Source organism: Henningerozyma blattae, chromosome 2 (genome assembly GCF_000315915.1).
Source record: "Henningerozyma blattae CBS 6284 chromosome 2, complete genome".
Taxonomy (NCBI): domain Eukaryota; kingdom Fungi; phylum Ascomycota; class Saccharomycetes; order Saccharomycetales; family Saccharomycetaceae; genus Henningerozyma; species Henningerozyma blattae.
The window spans coordinates 462,815-478,219 of NC_020186.1; the positions used below are offsets into that span (position 1 = coordinate 462,815).

General features: G+C 31.9%; 7 protein-coding genes and 1 non-coding gene across 8 annotated transcripts; 6 read left to right on the forward strand and 2 right to left on the reverse strand.

Annotated features, from left to right (window-relative positions):
* Nucleotides 1-390: 390 nt before the first annotated feature.
* On the reverse strand, nucleotides 391-3,486 carry PEX1 (AAA family ATPase peroxin 1; the record flags this gene model as incomplete). Its single annotated transcript, XM_004178514.1, has 1 exon — nucleotides 391-3,486. The coding sequence occupies one exon, from the start codon at nucleotides 3,484-3,486 to the stop codon at nucleotides 391-393; it is 3,096 nt and encodes a 1,031-aa protein (XP_004178562.1).
* A 324-nt stretch (nucleotides 3,487-3,810) lies between these two features.
* Nucleotides 3,811-4,257, forward strand: APS2 (Aps2p; the record flags this gene model as incomplete). Its single annotated transcript, XM_004178515.1, has 1 exon — nucleotides 3,811-4,257. The coding sequence occupies one exon, from the start codon at nucleotides 3,811-3,813 to the stop codon at nucleotides 4,255-4,257; it is 447 nt and encodes a 148-aa protein (XP_004178563.1).
* A 710-nt stretch (nucleotides 4,258-4,967) lies between these two features.
* On the reverse strand, nucleotides 4,968-5,039 carry TBLA0Btrna13E. Its single transcript has one exon. It is a non-coding gene; the product is annotated as a tRNA-Glu (tRNA).
* A 661-nt stretch (nucleotides 5,040-5,700) lies between these two features.
* Nucleotides 5,701-6,447, forward strand: TBLA0B02030 (uncharacterized protein; the record flags this gene model as incomplete). The annotated part of the gene is made up of 1 exon (XM_004178516.1): nucleotides 5,701-6,447. The coding sequence occupies one exon, from the start codon at nucleotides 5,701-5,703 to the stop codon at nucleotides 6,445-6,447; it is 747 nt and encodes a 248-aa protein (XP_004178564.1).
* Nucleotides 6,448-7,887: 1,440 nt separating this feature from the next.
* SUR7 (Sur7p) lies at nucleotides 7,888-9,021 on the forward strand (the record flags this gene model as incomplete). The annotated part of the gene is made up of 1 exon (XM_004178517.1): nucleotides 7,888-9,021. The coding sequence occupies one exon, from the start codon at nucleotides 7,888-7,890 to the stop codon at nucleotides 9,019-9,021; it is 1,134 nt and encodes a 377-aa protein (XP_004178565.1).
* Nucleotides 9,022-10,140: 1,119 nt separating this feature from the next.
* Nucleotides 10,141-11,439, forward strand: TBLA0B02050 (Gfo/Idh/MocA family protein; the record flags this gene model as incomplete). The annotated part of the gene is made up of 1 exon (XM_004178518.1): nucleotides 10,141-11,439. The coding sequence occupies one exon, from the start codon at nucleotides 10,141-10,143 to the stop codon at nucleotides 11,437-11,439; it is 1,299 nt and encodes a 432-aa protein (XP_004178566.1).
* A 398-nt stretch (nucleotides 11,440-11,837) lies between these two features.
* Nucleotides 11,838-12,872, forward strand: AIM32 (Aim32p; the record flags this gene model as incomplete). Its single annotated transcript, XM_004178519.1, has 1 exon — nucleotides 11,838-12,872. The coding sequence occupies one exon, from the start codon at nucleotides 11,838-11,840 to the stop codon at nucleotides 12,870-12,872; it is 1,035 nt and encodes a 344-aa protein (XP_004178567.1).
* Nucleotides 12,873-13,910: 1,038 nt separating this feature from the next.
* On the forward strand, nucleotides 13,911-15,062 carry GSF2 (Gsf2p; the record flags this gene model as incomplete). Its single annotated transcript, XM_004178520.1, has 1 exon — nucleotides 13,911-15,062. One exon carries the CDS (start codon nucleotides 13,911-13,913, stop codon nucleotides 15,060-15,062), a length of 1,152 nt encoding a protein of 383 aa, XP_004178568.1.
* Between the last annotated feature and the right edge of the window lie 343 nt (nucleotides 15,063-15,405).

Genomic DNA, 15,405 nt, shown 5'->3' on the forward strand with positions numbered 1-15,405 from the left:
GGTAATATTTACTAGTATTGGCTTTTCCAGTCATTGTGGAATGCTCTCCCACAAAGCATTATCCCCCGAGTGCCCCAGAAACGTCTGCAGAAACATCCGTAGAAACGCCTGCGGTAAACTTTTTTCCCTTGTTTTCCAAGACAGTGGGTGTCTTGCCTGCCTTTTTTTTTAGCTCGGCTGGTTGCCCTTATCCGAGACCTTTCCTGGAGGTCGTGCACGTGACAGATGACAGGTATCAGGTTAGACATGTTGGGTAAAAATGGGTAAAAATGATGTTGTGTGACACTGGTTGACCCAATAGGGAGGACAGGTTTCTGCAAAGGATAATAAAGCCAGACAATAATTGCAAATAAAAAAAGTATACTTCGTTTTGTTTTTTTGCTTTGTTTTTCACATCAGAGACAGTCTGCTGCTGACCTCTTGGGGTGCTTCTCCGTCACGCAGTTTACCTTCACGTTCTGCCACAAATTTAGTGTATATAGATTGTAGCTTGGCTAATTCGTGTTGTGAGATACTGGGTTTTGTGTCATGTAATGCTTTAGTCAGGCATTCTGGAGTCACTTTAACCGTATGCGGATTAAGGGTGGCGGGACTCTGGGTGCTGGAATTAGCACTGGCATTCTTATAGATGTAGCCATCTCCTTTATTGTCGTTGATAATGAAATATTCTTCGTCTTCAATTCGATGACTATTTTCTTCTACAGTGGTTCCCTTATTGGGCACATTTTCCGATTCTAAAGAGCGGTGGACAGCTTTCAAATACGCATTATAACATAATCCTTGTAAATCAGCACCAGTGTAATTTTCTGTCTTTTGGGCAATATCATTCAAATTTACATTTTCATCGATAATGATTTTATTTGGCAGATTTGTATTCACGCTTGTAATGGTTTGCAAAATTTCTTCTCTTTCTTGATGATTAGGCATATCACATATAATACTTTTATCCAGTCTGCCTGGTCTTAGCAATGCAGGGTCAATTAAATCCGGTCTACTTGTGGCAGCCAAAACGTACACACCATCTAACCCTTCAGCACCATCCATTTGTGTCAATAATTGATTTACAATACGATCAGTGACACCCGTAGAATCATGTCCTCTTTTGGGTGCAATGGACTCAAATTCATCGAAAAACAATATACATGGCTGGATACTCATTGCCTTATCAAATAATTCTCGTATATTTTGCTCACTAGCACCGATATATTTATTTAATATTTCAGGTCCCTTGATAGTGATAAAATTTAATCCACATTGTTCAGCAATGGCATTGGCAAGTAATGTCTTACCACAACCAGGATATCCATATAATAGGATACCAGACCTTAACCGTAATGGACAATTCTTGAAAATTGGTTCGTATTTGTTAGGCCATTCTAATGTTTCTAGTAATACTCGCTTTGTATTTTGTAACGCTCCAATATCAGTCCATTTGACCCCTGTATTTTTAGTTAATTTGATACCTTCTAGTGACATAGGCTTGAATTCTTTAATACATGAAGAGATTAATTCATCTTCGTTATCATGTAATTTGTCGGGAAATTGACTTTGTAAATATAATTGTTCAATTAAATGTTTGATGTCTAGAGGTGAATAACCTTCAATTTCTAATGCTATATTGTGATATGAGTCATCATTATTAATTATAGGCGTTTGAGCATTGAAATATTTCAATAATTTTTCTCTACCGTTGACATTTGGTGGCATTAACTTCCAATTCTCAACAATAAAATGTTTAGTGAAAAATAAACTATTTAACGATTCTTGATCAATTGCTGAAAATATTACTCGAACACAATTAATATCAGATTTGAATAATTCATTCATTTTGTCAATAAAATATAATGTAATTTTCGAACTTACAGATTCTCCCTGTTGTAATAGGATTTGCTGTTGAGGATCATCTGATTTGTTATTGGGGAATAAGATGTTAGCTTCATCTAATATTAAGATACATGGTTGATAAAATTTTAAAATATCAATCCAATTATCGATCAATTTTTTCATTCTTTCAAAACTTGTAGTCTCATGGATATTTTTGCAATCAACATACTTGGTAAAATATCCATAGCTTACTTGTAATTGCATGGCAAGTTCTTTTAACATAGTTGTCTTACCTAGATAGGAAGTTCCCTCTATAATTACACCGGGAGATGGTAAAAATGGGAATGTAATATAGTCCAATATTTCATTATCAATTTCATTTAATTTTAAATACTTGTCATGACAAGCAACAATTTCATCATATTTAGCGGATACGCCTAATTGACGATCCAAATTAATGTTTTCTTTGATAATATAGTTTAATTTATCTTTGTTATTAAGTTGCAAAAATGGAATATGTTTACCATTTTTACTAGATACAATCCGAATATATACATTTTCCATGGATAAATATTGACCATCAGTTAAAACATTATAATGAGAATTATCTATTTTACCCTTTAATAAATCTTCATCGATTAATTGTAATTCAGCGTTTTTGTCATTTGTACATTGTTGGATTATAATTTTACATTCAGTGACGTTTTCTTGATTATTTGCAACTATAAATTCAATATTGATCTTACAGCCGTTATTTGGTTCCATACCTATGGAGTTCCAAATATTTTCAGATAGTAATATCTGTCCCGTCGGTACACTATCGTTGCATCTAATTTCAATGGCAATTCTTTTGTTTGACATGTCACTACACTCACTTGGGACTGATGGTTTCTCCTTAAGGCTAAGTTCAAAATTTATTATTGACACATATGCTAATGGTGATTTAAAATGTTTAGAATTAATAAACCCTACGAAAATTGAATTATTAGATGTATCAATCTTTTCCATTTTCCACAATGACCTATAAATTTCTAAGGGAAACAAATTGTTAGAGAGTTCATTGTTTTGAGAAGAAATATTTTTTGGTCTTCTTAGTTTATTTTCTTTTGGTTCCACAATTATTAAAGTATTATTAAATATTCTTGCACTCTGAAGGCTTTCTGGAACTATCTTATTAATTTTAAATCGGCAGATCATATTATTAATATGACATAAAAGTATTTCGTCCCTAGCAATAACTCGTGTTTGTTGTAAGATTTCATCTTGTAAATAAATTGTATTACTTTCAATTAATTCCCAATCATCGCTTGCTAATGGGATGATATGTACCTCGTCTGCAATTGACGATTTGTCATAATTAATAACTTCTAAAGAAACTGTTGAGCCGTGTGCAATGTTATGTGCTTGTGCTAATATTGGATTTATTGAAATAGTTTGTGAGCCATTAAATAAGGGTAGAGACTCATATCCATTCCAGCCAGCATGCAACAATGAGGTTTTGCTATCAAAAATAGTTATACCAAATTCATGAATGGGTATATCAGTAGAATCTAAAATCTGAATGATAGAGTTTGGTAAAGATATGAAATTTCCATGTATATCATTTGAATAGTTTATAGTAATGTGGTTAAACTTTAAATTTTTTGTATTATCTTCTGGCATTAAGGGATTTGTAAATCCTTTACTAATTTTTTTTCTTTTTAATACTTTAATAATATAATAGTCAAATTGGAAAGAATATTATAACAAATTAATATTTTACTCACTATCTTTCTATTAAAAATAGTACCCCATTTATTTCTTAATTTTTTTATCTTATTATTGCATTTTTCATTTTGCCGATCTCATTACGAATTTGACGCCAAAATCAAAAAAATGCTAGTCTATGTATACTATAAGAGTGATTAAAAGAAGATTGAATAACTATTTACGTGTAGCAGAAGAAATAAATAAAGCATCACTAAACTTTTCTTAATATTATTATCCATGGCTATTCAATTTATATTGTGTTTCAATAAACAAGGTGTTCTAAGAATCGTACGATGGTATGAGAAGATTGTTTCAGCTGAATACAAAAAGACTGAAGATCTAATAGCACAAATATATAGGTTAATATCATCAAGGGATCATAAACATCAAAGTAATTTTGTTGAGTTATCAGCCGCTACAAAACTTGTTTATAAGAGATATGCTGGATTATATTTTGTCATGGGTGTAGATAAGAATGATGAGGAAGCAATTTATTTAGCCAATATTCATTTATTTGTGGAAACATTAGATTCATTTTTTGGTAATGTATGTGAATTAGATATTGTTTTCAATTTCTACAAGGTTTATATGGTACTCGATGAGATGTTTTTAGGTGGTGAGATTCAAGAGGTATCAAAAGAAATATTGTTAGAAAGAATTAGCGTTTTAGATAGATTAGAATGAGCTTTGAATAAAATTTCTATAATCAAGAAGCAAAATTATACAAAATCGTGGTATTATAGATACGCTAGTTGCATGTGATGATCAAGATAAAAAGAAGATATATCATAACTTTCAAAAAATTAGAAAGGTTTTGTTTGTTTCTCCTGATATTTTAATTGAAAATTATGAGCGGGAAGGAATTTTTATTTTTTATTATCTTTACCATATTTTCTTACCAAAAAAAATCAACCTTTTTAGAAACTCCAATCATTGACTCGACAGTTCATCTCATTTAACGGTTTTTTCTTTTTCTTTTTTCTTTTTCTTTTACTTTTTTTTTTTTCTTTCTACAATTTGTTGTTATTATTAATGTGTGTCTTTATAATTGTTATTTTCCGTTTTAATATACTTCAATACACTTTTTTTTTATTTATGACAAAATCTCAGCTTGTTCTTGCTGCTTTTCTCAATAATAATTTATATTTTCTGTCAAATACATATTTCTTCGATATATTATGCTTTTATGGATGAGGTATTTTAATATCAATAAATAATATTTAAAATAGAAGGATAGTGTCTGGGAACTGTAGTTCTCTCTCTTTGCAATTATTTATAATATTATTTAGCAATATTTAGATATAATATATACTTGAATAGAATATGAATGTGTGACACAACCAGGGCTCACAACCTCAATGGTAAAAAATTTCAAAAAAATAAAATATGAAATGCTCCGATACGGGGAGTCGAACCCCGGTCTCCACGGTGAAAGCGTGATGTGATAGCCGTTACACTATATCGGAATAGTAATTATGAAAGGATATTAACTATATATCTGAATATTTCAAGTTGGAGTGATAAATGCGTTATCTTGTTGTTTATTTAAATTTTATTTTTTTTTTGCTCTATCTCCGTTTTATTTTAATGTCTTGTTTACAGGTTGCCTTCATTGTTGTGTATTTAGATCTAATCTTATCAAGTTCTAGTTAAATCTAGCTAAAAGGTAATTCTACTTTTTTTACCAATCTAGGAAATCAATAACTAAACTTTTATTTAAGTTGTTAGTCCAACTTCGTATAGATTTCTATCGTTTAAATAGCTTAATTTACTTCCTCATAGCCATTATTCGTTAGATACAAGTTCATCACGTGATAATAATTTTTTTTAAATCATTTGTTTCTTTTTGTACATTTTTAGCGATTTCTAATCAACAATTATTTGACTTTTTTTAGAAGTTTTCCTATATTTCCCACGATTTAGGAAACGGCTGTCGCGGGTTCAGAAAAATAAAGAGGTTGGCTTTAAAAAAAAAGATTGACAACAGAGAATTTTACTAATCTATATTTTTGTGATAACTTTTTTAATCAAAATTTTATTTAAAAAAGCGAAAAGGTTTTATACGTGAAACGTATACATATCCTTTGGTTCATTATAATTACTTTTTTAGTTGTTTCTATGAATTAAATGGAACGTCTAAACTCTATTGAATCAAGCTTACCACCAGAACAGCCCCCAACAAAGCAAGCTATCCGTAGACTTGAAAGTGATTTATCTCAAGAATTTAAAATTGCAGCGAATGCAGTGACCAAGTTATATAGAATTGCGAATGAAAGAAACTCATTGTTAAAACACTCTGGATATATTGACTGTATCGATGATTTGACCAAATATTTACAAGATAATGAGGATAATGTGAGTATACATGATATTAAATTATGGTTATTGAAACAACGTAATGAAATACTTTCTGAAAATGGTACTAATGCCAATAGTACTTCAAATTCCAATACAATTTTGAACAACAATACCAATAATAGCGCTAATAATAGTTCTGGATATAATTTTAATTTCAAGAATTCTTCTACTGGCTCCAACATAGAACGTGAAAAGACAACAAATCATCACAATTCTGTTCAATCTCCAAAGTTTATTCTATCGATGCCACCATTAAGTGTAGAACACACGGGTGCTATTCCAAATAATATCAAATCTAAGAAACGTTGGAATAGAAGACCTACAAGAATAGATAATGAACAATTTACCAACACAAACACCAATCTGCCATCAACAATTGTCTCTACAGAATCACACAATAATCATGTTCCATCTACCAATAACAATAACAATGATACTGAAGACGATGACACTCTACACATTAATAAGAGAACTAAATATTATTCCGAAGACAAGTCTAGAAAAGATCCCTCTTAAGATTAATCACCTCGTGAATTTAGCTATAAACACAAATGTATGCAGTACTAAAAATAGTGGTTTGTTAGTGAGATACTTATTCTATTTTCAATAATCATAATAATAAAAAATACAACCATGCATGTAGATAGAATCTACATCTTTGCTATATCCATGGTAGTCAGACAATGATAAACAACTACTTTGCAATATATCATAGATCTGAAGGAAAAGATGACACTCAGTACTATACAATAAATGTTACTTGGAAAACCACCAGAACCCTACAGAAATGTATTACCTTACCATATAGTCCCCTCTACCACAGAAGAACCGTCAGAAATGAATTTTTTTTTTACTGAATACTATATGTTATCCAATCGTTAATGGAATTTCTTTTTCCTGCTATTTAATACGTTATTCCTAATTCTGCTAAATTTTTCAATTTAATCCAATTTGGGATCCCATTTTTTATTTTTTTTCACCCGCTATCCACATTTAGTCGGCCAATTTTTTCTATCCCTATAAGAATCCGTGAAGGGAAAATAGTCTCTGATACAGGTAATAGTTTAAGATGAGTTACTATAATGGTGGATTCGGTACGTACCCGAAGGGAACTAAAGAAGTAGGCTATAAGTTGACTACAAATAGGTTGACAAGAGACTCTATGATGACGTTTTTGATATATCGTCCCACCCCTCAGACTTGTCTAGGTCTATTTGCAAATAAATATTGACTGCCAAAACTAATAAACAAACAAGGTATAGTAAGCAGCTCGAGTCTACATTTGGTGAAATAATGGATTTATTCTCTGATCCTATTACCTAATGCATTTGCGCGATGCTGTTAATAGAGCATCAGTTACCAATTAGAATGCCTTTTTAAACGTTGTCCAAATACTTGGCACAGCCCCTTCTGTGACCTTTGCCCAAACTAACTACATTAACATTCATGGTAGTATAATAATCATTTGGGAATATAACATTTGCAATCTGTCTTTATTTTTTTCATTTTATTCTGTGAAGGCCAAGGGATAAACGAAAAGGATAATTTTTCATGTCAAGCTTTTTAAAGCCTGTTTCAGGGGAAGTTGTGGTAAGAATTGCACTGTTTCTCTCTGAGTTTATACCTTATTAAGTGTTGATGACCAATCGAAAACAAATAGGCTATGTTGTTACATATTTATACCTTTACCAAAAACAAAAATTATTCAATTATTACTCCGCTTACGAAGGGGGAAAGGGAGATTAGACGTAATGCATTAAACTGGCATCAATGCAGTAATGTTTTTATTCTATTTTTAAATTAAGGTCTAGTATATATATGTATACATGTGTGTTTGTGTATGTTAGTAAAAAAAATTTTTTCATTTCTAAGACCCAGTACTATCTGCATAATCTTGTTAATTTTGATTATATAGTAAATTTTTAACCAACTTTTTTTTAACCAGGACCAAACAAGATGTTTAGTAAGTTCAAACGAGTCCCCGCTGCAACTCCACCCCCTAAAAGAACCACTCCTTTCCAGAGTTTTATTCAACTTTTAACTTTCATATTCATGTGTGGTAACTCCACCATGTTAACCATTATAATTATATCTGGTGCTGTTGAAAATAGAGCCATTGAAAGATTATTTTGGTTGAAATCCGATACTAGTGGTATTCCCAATGCACCTGATGTAACTAAATGGACATTTTGGGGGATTAAATCCGTAGGAAGTAATGATTCTAATTCATTATTTTATGGATCTAATATGGGACCTGCATATCCTATTTCACCAGTAGACAATTTCCATACCAGAGATAATATCCCACATGGATGTATAAAACATCGGAATGCAATTTATTACATGTCCAGATGCTCGTTTGCATTTTTTTGGATCTCTTTGTCCTTCATGGGGATTGGTAACTTAATCTATGTGATGACGTTATGCTCTTACCAATTTGCCAAAGTGAATTTTTTATTAATCACCACTGGGTTTGTCTTTAACATTTGTGCTGCATGTGTTGGTTCAGCTGCTGCTGTGATTGCTGATCGTGCCTTCCATGGTGCTAATCGTAAATCTGAAGTCGGTGCAGCTATGTTTGGTTTGACATGGGCCAGTGCATTATTGGCCATTTTCATCATGATTAGTGTCACTTGGCAATTCTTCCATGCAAGATCCAAATACAAGCATAAAAAGAATAGTAGATATACTCCAATCACATCAACTCCAGAACCAAGTAGATACTCTACAATCAACTCCTCTTTGAATTCTGAAAAAAATAACAAGAATTATTATAATTCAAGAAACACAACTCCAGCTCGCCATGGTAGTTCTACTGTTCAAACCCCATCAAGCTATACACCATCTTTCTTTTCTTCCAACAACTCATCACCACCAGCATATTCCGAGAAAAAGGGACAAACCAAAGTTAGTGTCTATAGCATGCGAGACTCCACCTCTGTTTTGGATCAACCAATCTCATATAATATTAGCCCTACTACTCCATCACAATCGTTACAAGCCAATCGACATGGATTCAAAGGGATGAAGTTTTTCAAGATGAGAAGAAACCATCATAGCATGAGCGATGATGATTACAATGACATTTAAATCTACGCCTAAAAAAAGAATTACGCTGAAGACAAACTCAAGTATAAATTTCCTATACTACTATTATTATTATTTCTTTTCCCCCCCCTTAATTATTGCTTATTTCTTTTCAATACTTCTGATGATACCCATATATTAAAGATTGCCCAGGAACTATATTACACAATACTATTCTACACAATATTATACTACACTAGATCACAAGATCCATACAGATCGTAGTTCCAGCGACTGGAGAATGGCTAGAACGGCGAGCATAATTATATACATTTTCATATAGAGTCCTGTAGTTCGACAGACATCACCGTATATAGAATCTGTAGAACTATACAATTAACGTCCAAACTTTATAAATACTTGACACTAGCATATATATATGCCTTTCATCTATAATAAAGTCTTTGTTAATAGACATACAATATAGTCAAATCTGTGTATAGGTTGTTTCTGGGGTCCAATCTGATCTGGTAGCGCCGCTTCGGATCCCAGACGCCCGATCTTATACAGGCACGTGCTGCCCAGAAGTACCCCACAGATAGGCTCGCAAGGACGACGGCTACCCAGTATCCGGAGCACTGCTGTCCGACATTCTCAGAAATGGAAGACAGTGGGCCGTTAGTGGTATCAAAAGAAATTACCCAATGAATAAATATTGATTTATTGACTTAAAATATTGAAACAATTTATTTCCCAATGAATAGGATTTAACATATTCCATAATAGTATTTCCTAATGTATTATCAAATGGACAAGGACAATGGTATGGACATTTACTGAGGAGAGAGAGAGAGCCTTCAAGCCGATGATGCAATTGTCGAAATCGTTTCAAAACAGACGTCGTTGAGATCTGATCATTGCTGTAATTATATCCAACTATTATTAATTAATATTTCTCCTCGAGAGAACGGCTTACTAAATGTACAGTACACCGCAACGCCATAATATATATATATATATATATATGTAATGTAACCTGACATACGTAAGCCGTGCGTCTTGCTAAATCAAATGCTATTGACGGTCTTTATATTCCTAATATACTAATAATATTCCAAGCATCCAAAAAATAAAACAAAAAAAAGATAACAATTAATCATATTTTTATACAGTTCCCCCCCAATGGTAGTGCCTACAGAAGCGTATGATGATATTATTAGCTTGGAAAGACAACCTATTAGAGTAGGTATGATTGGTTTGCATTCTCAAAGTGGTTGGGCTATTAAATCCCATTATCCAGCCATCATGCAGCTGTCTATGTGTTTCAAGATTACTGCATTGTACAATAAATCCATTAATCAATCAATGGAAACTATAAAGGATTTACGGTTGAAGGATGCCGTGGCATATCCTGATTTGGAATCCTTCGTGTCGAATTCAGAGGTTGAAATGATCGTTGTATCGACTCATGTGGTGAAACACTATGATCTTCTAATACCTATCTTACAATACGCCACGAAAAACAGTCATTTGAAATATTTATTTGTGGAATGGGCATTAGGTTGTTCAATAAGTCAAGCAGAATTGATTTATAATGAAGCAGCTAAAATCGGTATTCAAACAATCATTTGTTTACAAGGTAGAAAATCACCTTATATACTCAGAGCCAAAGAATTGATTAATGAAGGTGCCCTTGGTGAACTGAATTCTATAGAGATTATGGGTAATGGTGGTTGGTACGGGTATGATAGACCTATCAAATCCCCGGCTCATATCTATGAATTAGGTTATGGTGTAGATTTGGTTACATCTACTTTTGCTCATACTATTGACATATTACAATACATTACGAGCTCATATTTCTCAAAAGTTAATGCTATGGTTTTCAATAATATTCCAGAACAATATGTCGTTGATGAAAATGGTATACCCACAGGTCAGAAATTACCTAAAAACGTTCCTGATCATCTATTATTTCAAGGCACTTTACAAAGCGGTAATATTCCCGTATCATGCAGTATTAAAGGTGGTAAACCTACTAAAAAATTCACTAAAAATTTAGTCATTGATATTCATGGTACAAAAGGTGATATTAAAATCGAAGGTGATGCGGGGTTCATTGAAATGTCAAATTTAGTGTTATATTATAGTGGTGTTAAGATAAATAATGTTCCCACAAATGATACCCCAATTTCAAACTCTAATCAAAATGAAGTGATGGAAGTTCATCATTTAAGAAATTACAATGGTGTCTTGGGAAATATCTTTAGATTATATCAAGCTATTGCAGATTTCCATTATAGTCCTAATGGTGGGTTCAAAACGGGCAAGATTACACCTTTCCAATATCAAGGATTTGAATTCAATGGGTTCCCAACTATGTTGGATGCATTACTTCTGCATCGACTCATTGATAACGTTTACAAGAGTGATTCATATAATTCGACGCTGGACGTCAGTAACATTTACACACATCCATAATGAAATTTTCACTTTTTTTATTCCATTAGCATTACATCTCCACTCTGATCATAACTATTCAATTCTATTCATAACGTATATTTAATTGTTCATAATTTTATATAGGTTAATCATTTTGCATCTCTAACTTTCTTCTAAGTAAACCAACCAGTTACTTAGTATAATTAGTATTAATATAGTGCTCGGCATAATTATCCGGGGTAATTTAATTTTAATTTTAATTATTTAATCAAGCAAATGAAAATAAAAAAAATAAAAAAAGGAATAGAAATTTAAGGGCAAAAAGATTTACCAAATAGAGATTTATACGAAATCATAGAAAAAAAATTTTTTTTTATAAGAAAGCAAAACAAACAAGTAAAACAAGAACAATAGAAATATGCAATTTTAAATAGACAATGTTGAAACAATTTAGTAAATTGAATATTAGAAATTTCCATTATAAAATACTAAACACTGGATTTCCTCAAACTATTAATCAAGTTGAAAAAAATTCTCAATGCTATTGTCAAAAATTAAATGCTACAATCTTATCTGAATCAGACGATTCTGAAAAAATTGATATTAACATTAAATTACCCAATAAATTACTCGAATACAAAAAACATGTTCTATTGATAAGTCCTATGGGTAAAACAGATTCAAAATCACCTTTCGTTTGGGAAAAAGGATGGGGTAGTAAAATCGAAGATAATACAAACTGGCCATATTCTACAATTAATATTTTGAAAAATCATTTAAAGGACAAAAATATTAATTCAGGAATCTTAATCAATGCTATATCTGTGCATGAAAGAAATTCTAACCATATAATTTCCAATCTTATTCGTGAAAAAAATAATTCACCAATTACTAATGTTGCTGGTTCTAATGATCAAACTTGCCAATTCTTAGTTATACCTGAAATGAAAATCTATAATATCAACAAACAAGATTTATCAAAATTTGGTGACTTTATTACTCAAGAATTTGAAGCAAAAATGCCAATTAAATTGAGCTTCGATGATTATTTGAAAGGTAACGCTGAATTAATATTAAAAGAAAATAAATCTTCTCCCATTAATTCATATAACCATTTTAAATTTACTGGTACATCAATAGATTCAAATTGGATATTTATTTGTGGCCATAAAGAAAGAGATATGAGATGCGGAATAATAGGTAAAGATATTGCTAGGAAGATTGAAAAAGATAATTTATTAGCCAATTATAATGTAGCAATTATTTCTCATGTTGGAGGCCATAAATTTGCTGGCAATGTGATCCTATATACAAACGAAGATCAAAACAGTACGGAAGGCTCTAAAGCCGTTGATACATTATGGCTTGGCAAAGTTACTCCTGAAAATATCACATGCATCTCAAATCATTTCACCAAGAGAGAAATCCCGTCTGAGTATCTTCGAGGGCATACTGTTCTTAAAGCTAAATAACCAGATCTCCACGCTTCGTCTCCACCCTCTCCACTTTCCAAATAAATAAACTTTATTTGTTTTTTTTCTGTAAATAACAAAATTTTAAATATTATTTTTTTCCCTCCCAGGATGGTCAGAATCAGTAATTGACACCATGTCCAAATATACAATAATCACCTAGGTCTGCTACCCATAGTTACCATACTCATACTGAGAACTATGAATCGATATATGTGGTTCTAATTGAGTAAATACATACTGTCATATCCTACATAATAAAGTACTGCATGTGCCTGAGACGCTTACCACTCAATTCATAAACATTTGTCAGGCTGACAAATTAAGAGGTAGATCAAATGCCATTGACAAATCCTTCAACATTTCACTATCAAGGAAAAATTCATTGACAATAGTTAAATGACGTAAAATTCTTTTCTGCCTAGTTTTTTCTTCCGTTTGGTGGGGTCTCTCAGATAACCTCGAACGGCCTCCGCATTTATTAAAATTTTCCAAAGGATGGAAGTTTCAACCGGGGCCAAATTGAGACAAACAAGGTAAAGACTGTTTGAGAAATTGGCAAAATCAAAATTCAATATTGGTACAATCAATTTAGAATACAACGGGAAAACAAAGCGGTGGGGACTATGAAGTTCTACGTGGATATTGGGATTTGTACGGATATGTCCAATTAACTCGAGAAACAAACAATCTGGAATGCAGAGAGACCTAGTGGAGTGAATAACCCGAATTTGGCTGGCTTGTTTGGTTCCTAGTGGCGAATGAAATTTGCAATTGAGCATTCGAAATGTCCGTGAGTATTGAGTTGATGAGTTTTTATTTAAGGAAAGAAGTTGGTATATTTGTAAAAGAAGTGCAAGTTATTGTAATTTCATTCGTTTTTTCTAGATTTAAAAAGAGTGAGGTTTAACGCTATTTCGATAGGGATTACAAAACAAACGTGAGCTTATTTTGTTTTTGTTTTTTGTAATACTTAAACTAGAGATTGCTTAACATTGAATTCAAAACTTCACTACTTATATCTATATTGCTTTAAAAATGGAAGTCTACTTAAGAGTTAATGACGATATCGAAAGGGATACCGCCATTGTGATTGAAAAAGATGACACTATCAACAATAAAATTAAAACTATATTTGAAATGGAAAGTGGTTTAGCTAAATACATCAATCTAAAGCCAACCATCTTCAATACTGAGAAACCAGTCGCATATTACAAATCCATTCACCCGGGGTATATGACTGACCATGGTGCTCTACTATTCGATTACCATGCTGATGAAGAACCATATATTGAAAAGCTAGATTACGATAAGCCTCTATTTGAACAATTATGGCCAGGCCAATTGATCGTCCCTAAATGGGTTAGATCGAGGAAGAATACCATAATTTATTGGATTGTTATATTATTTTGGTTATATACTGATTTACCAGATCATATTTCTCCAACTCCAGGTATCTGTCTAACAAATCAAATTTCAAGAGTTGTCATTATGGCTTCTGAATTTTTAGAAATACCCGATATTACTAATAAATTAAGAGCTGAAATTCAACCAGGTTTCACATCTGTTCCAGTTCAATATGCCTTATTCTGCTTACATCTATTAAAAATTGCCATTCTAACCTTTTTCTTAGAAACCGGGTTTGTTAATCCCTACAGTATTAATCCAATTAAAAATTGGATGGTCTTAAACAGTGCAGCAACCTCCCCACAATTGAAAGAAGTAGCTAAAAAATTAGGATGGATCGGAACTAGAAGATCTACCAAAGCCGGTTATGAATCTGGTTTATACAATTTTATTTTAGCCAAACATGGTGGCCAAGTTGGTGCATTCAGAGCTGGTGTCTTGACATCTGCCATTAATCCAGGTTTTGTGTTAGAAAGAGGTGAAGGTTTTCAAACTCCATTAAAAGACAGATCTAAAAACTCAACTTTTGAAACTATGAAGGAAAAGAGAAAGTTCATTTTGGGTGATGATTACTATCAAGCATTAGAAGACAACTTGAAACATAATTTGGCCGTAGCAAGAAAGGAAAACAACTCTGGTAAATATTCTGAAGAAATTAGAAGATTTAGAAAATACGGTCTGTTTGAAGTTGACGATAGATTGACAGAAATGGTCGCATTAAGAAAAGAAGTTCATCCTAAATATGCAAAGAAGGATGAAGATGAAGAAAAGAAAAAGAAATAATTTATCTCTATTATCTTTTATGCATCACTATTTCTCATGAAAATTTTTTTGATTCTCTAACGTAATTTTTGTTTAATACTTTTTTTTTATACTCATATTTCAGCCTGCCTTATTGTGATTTAAGATGTTAATACTAGAATTTATAAACTATCATTTTTTTTTATGTTACTCATTATATTTATAATGTCTCATAGATACATGAACTTTATTTAACATTTAATATTTTTTCTGAACTCATATCTTATAAGTACTAAGAAACCAATTAAATTAGATAAGCTCAAGACAATTGTTCACCAATTTAGAATCATTCAATGCTTAATTTAATATTGTATTTCAATAAAAA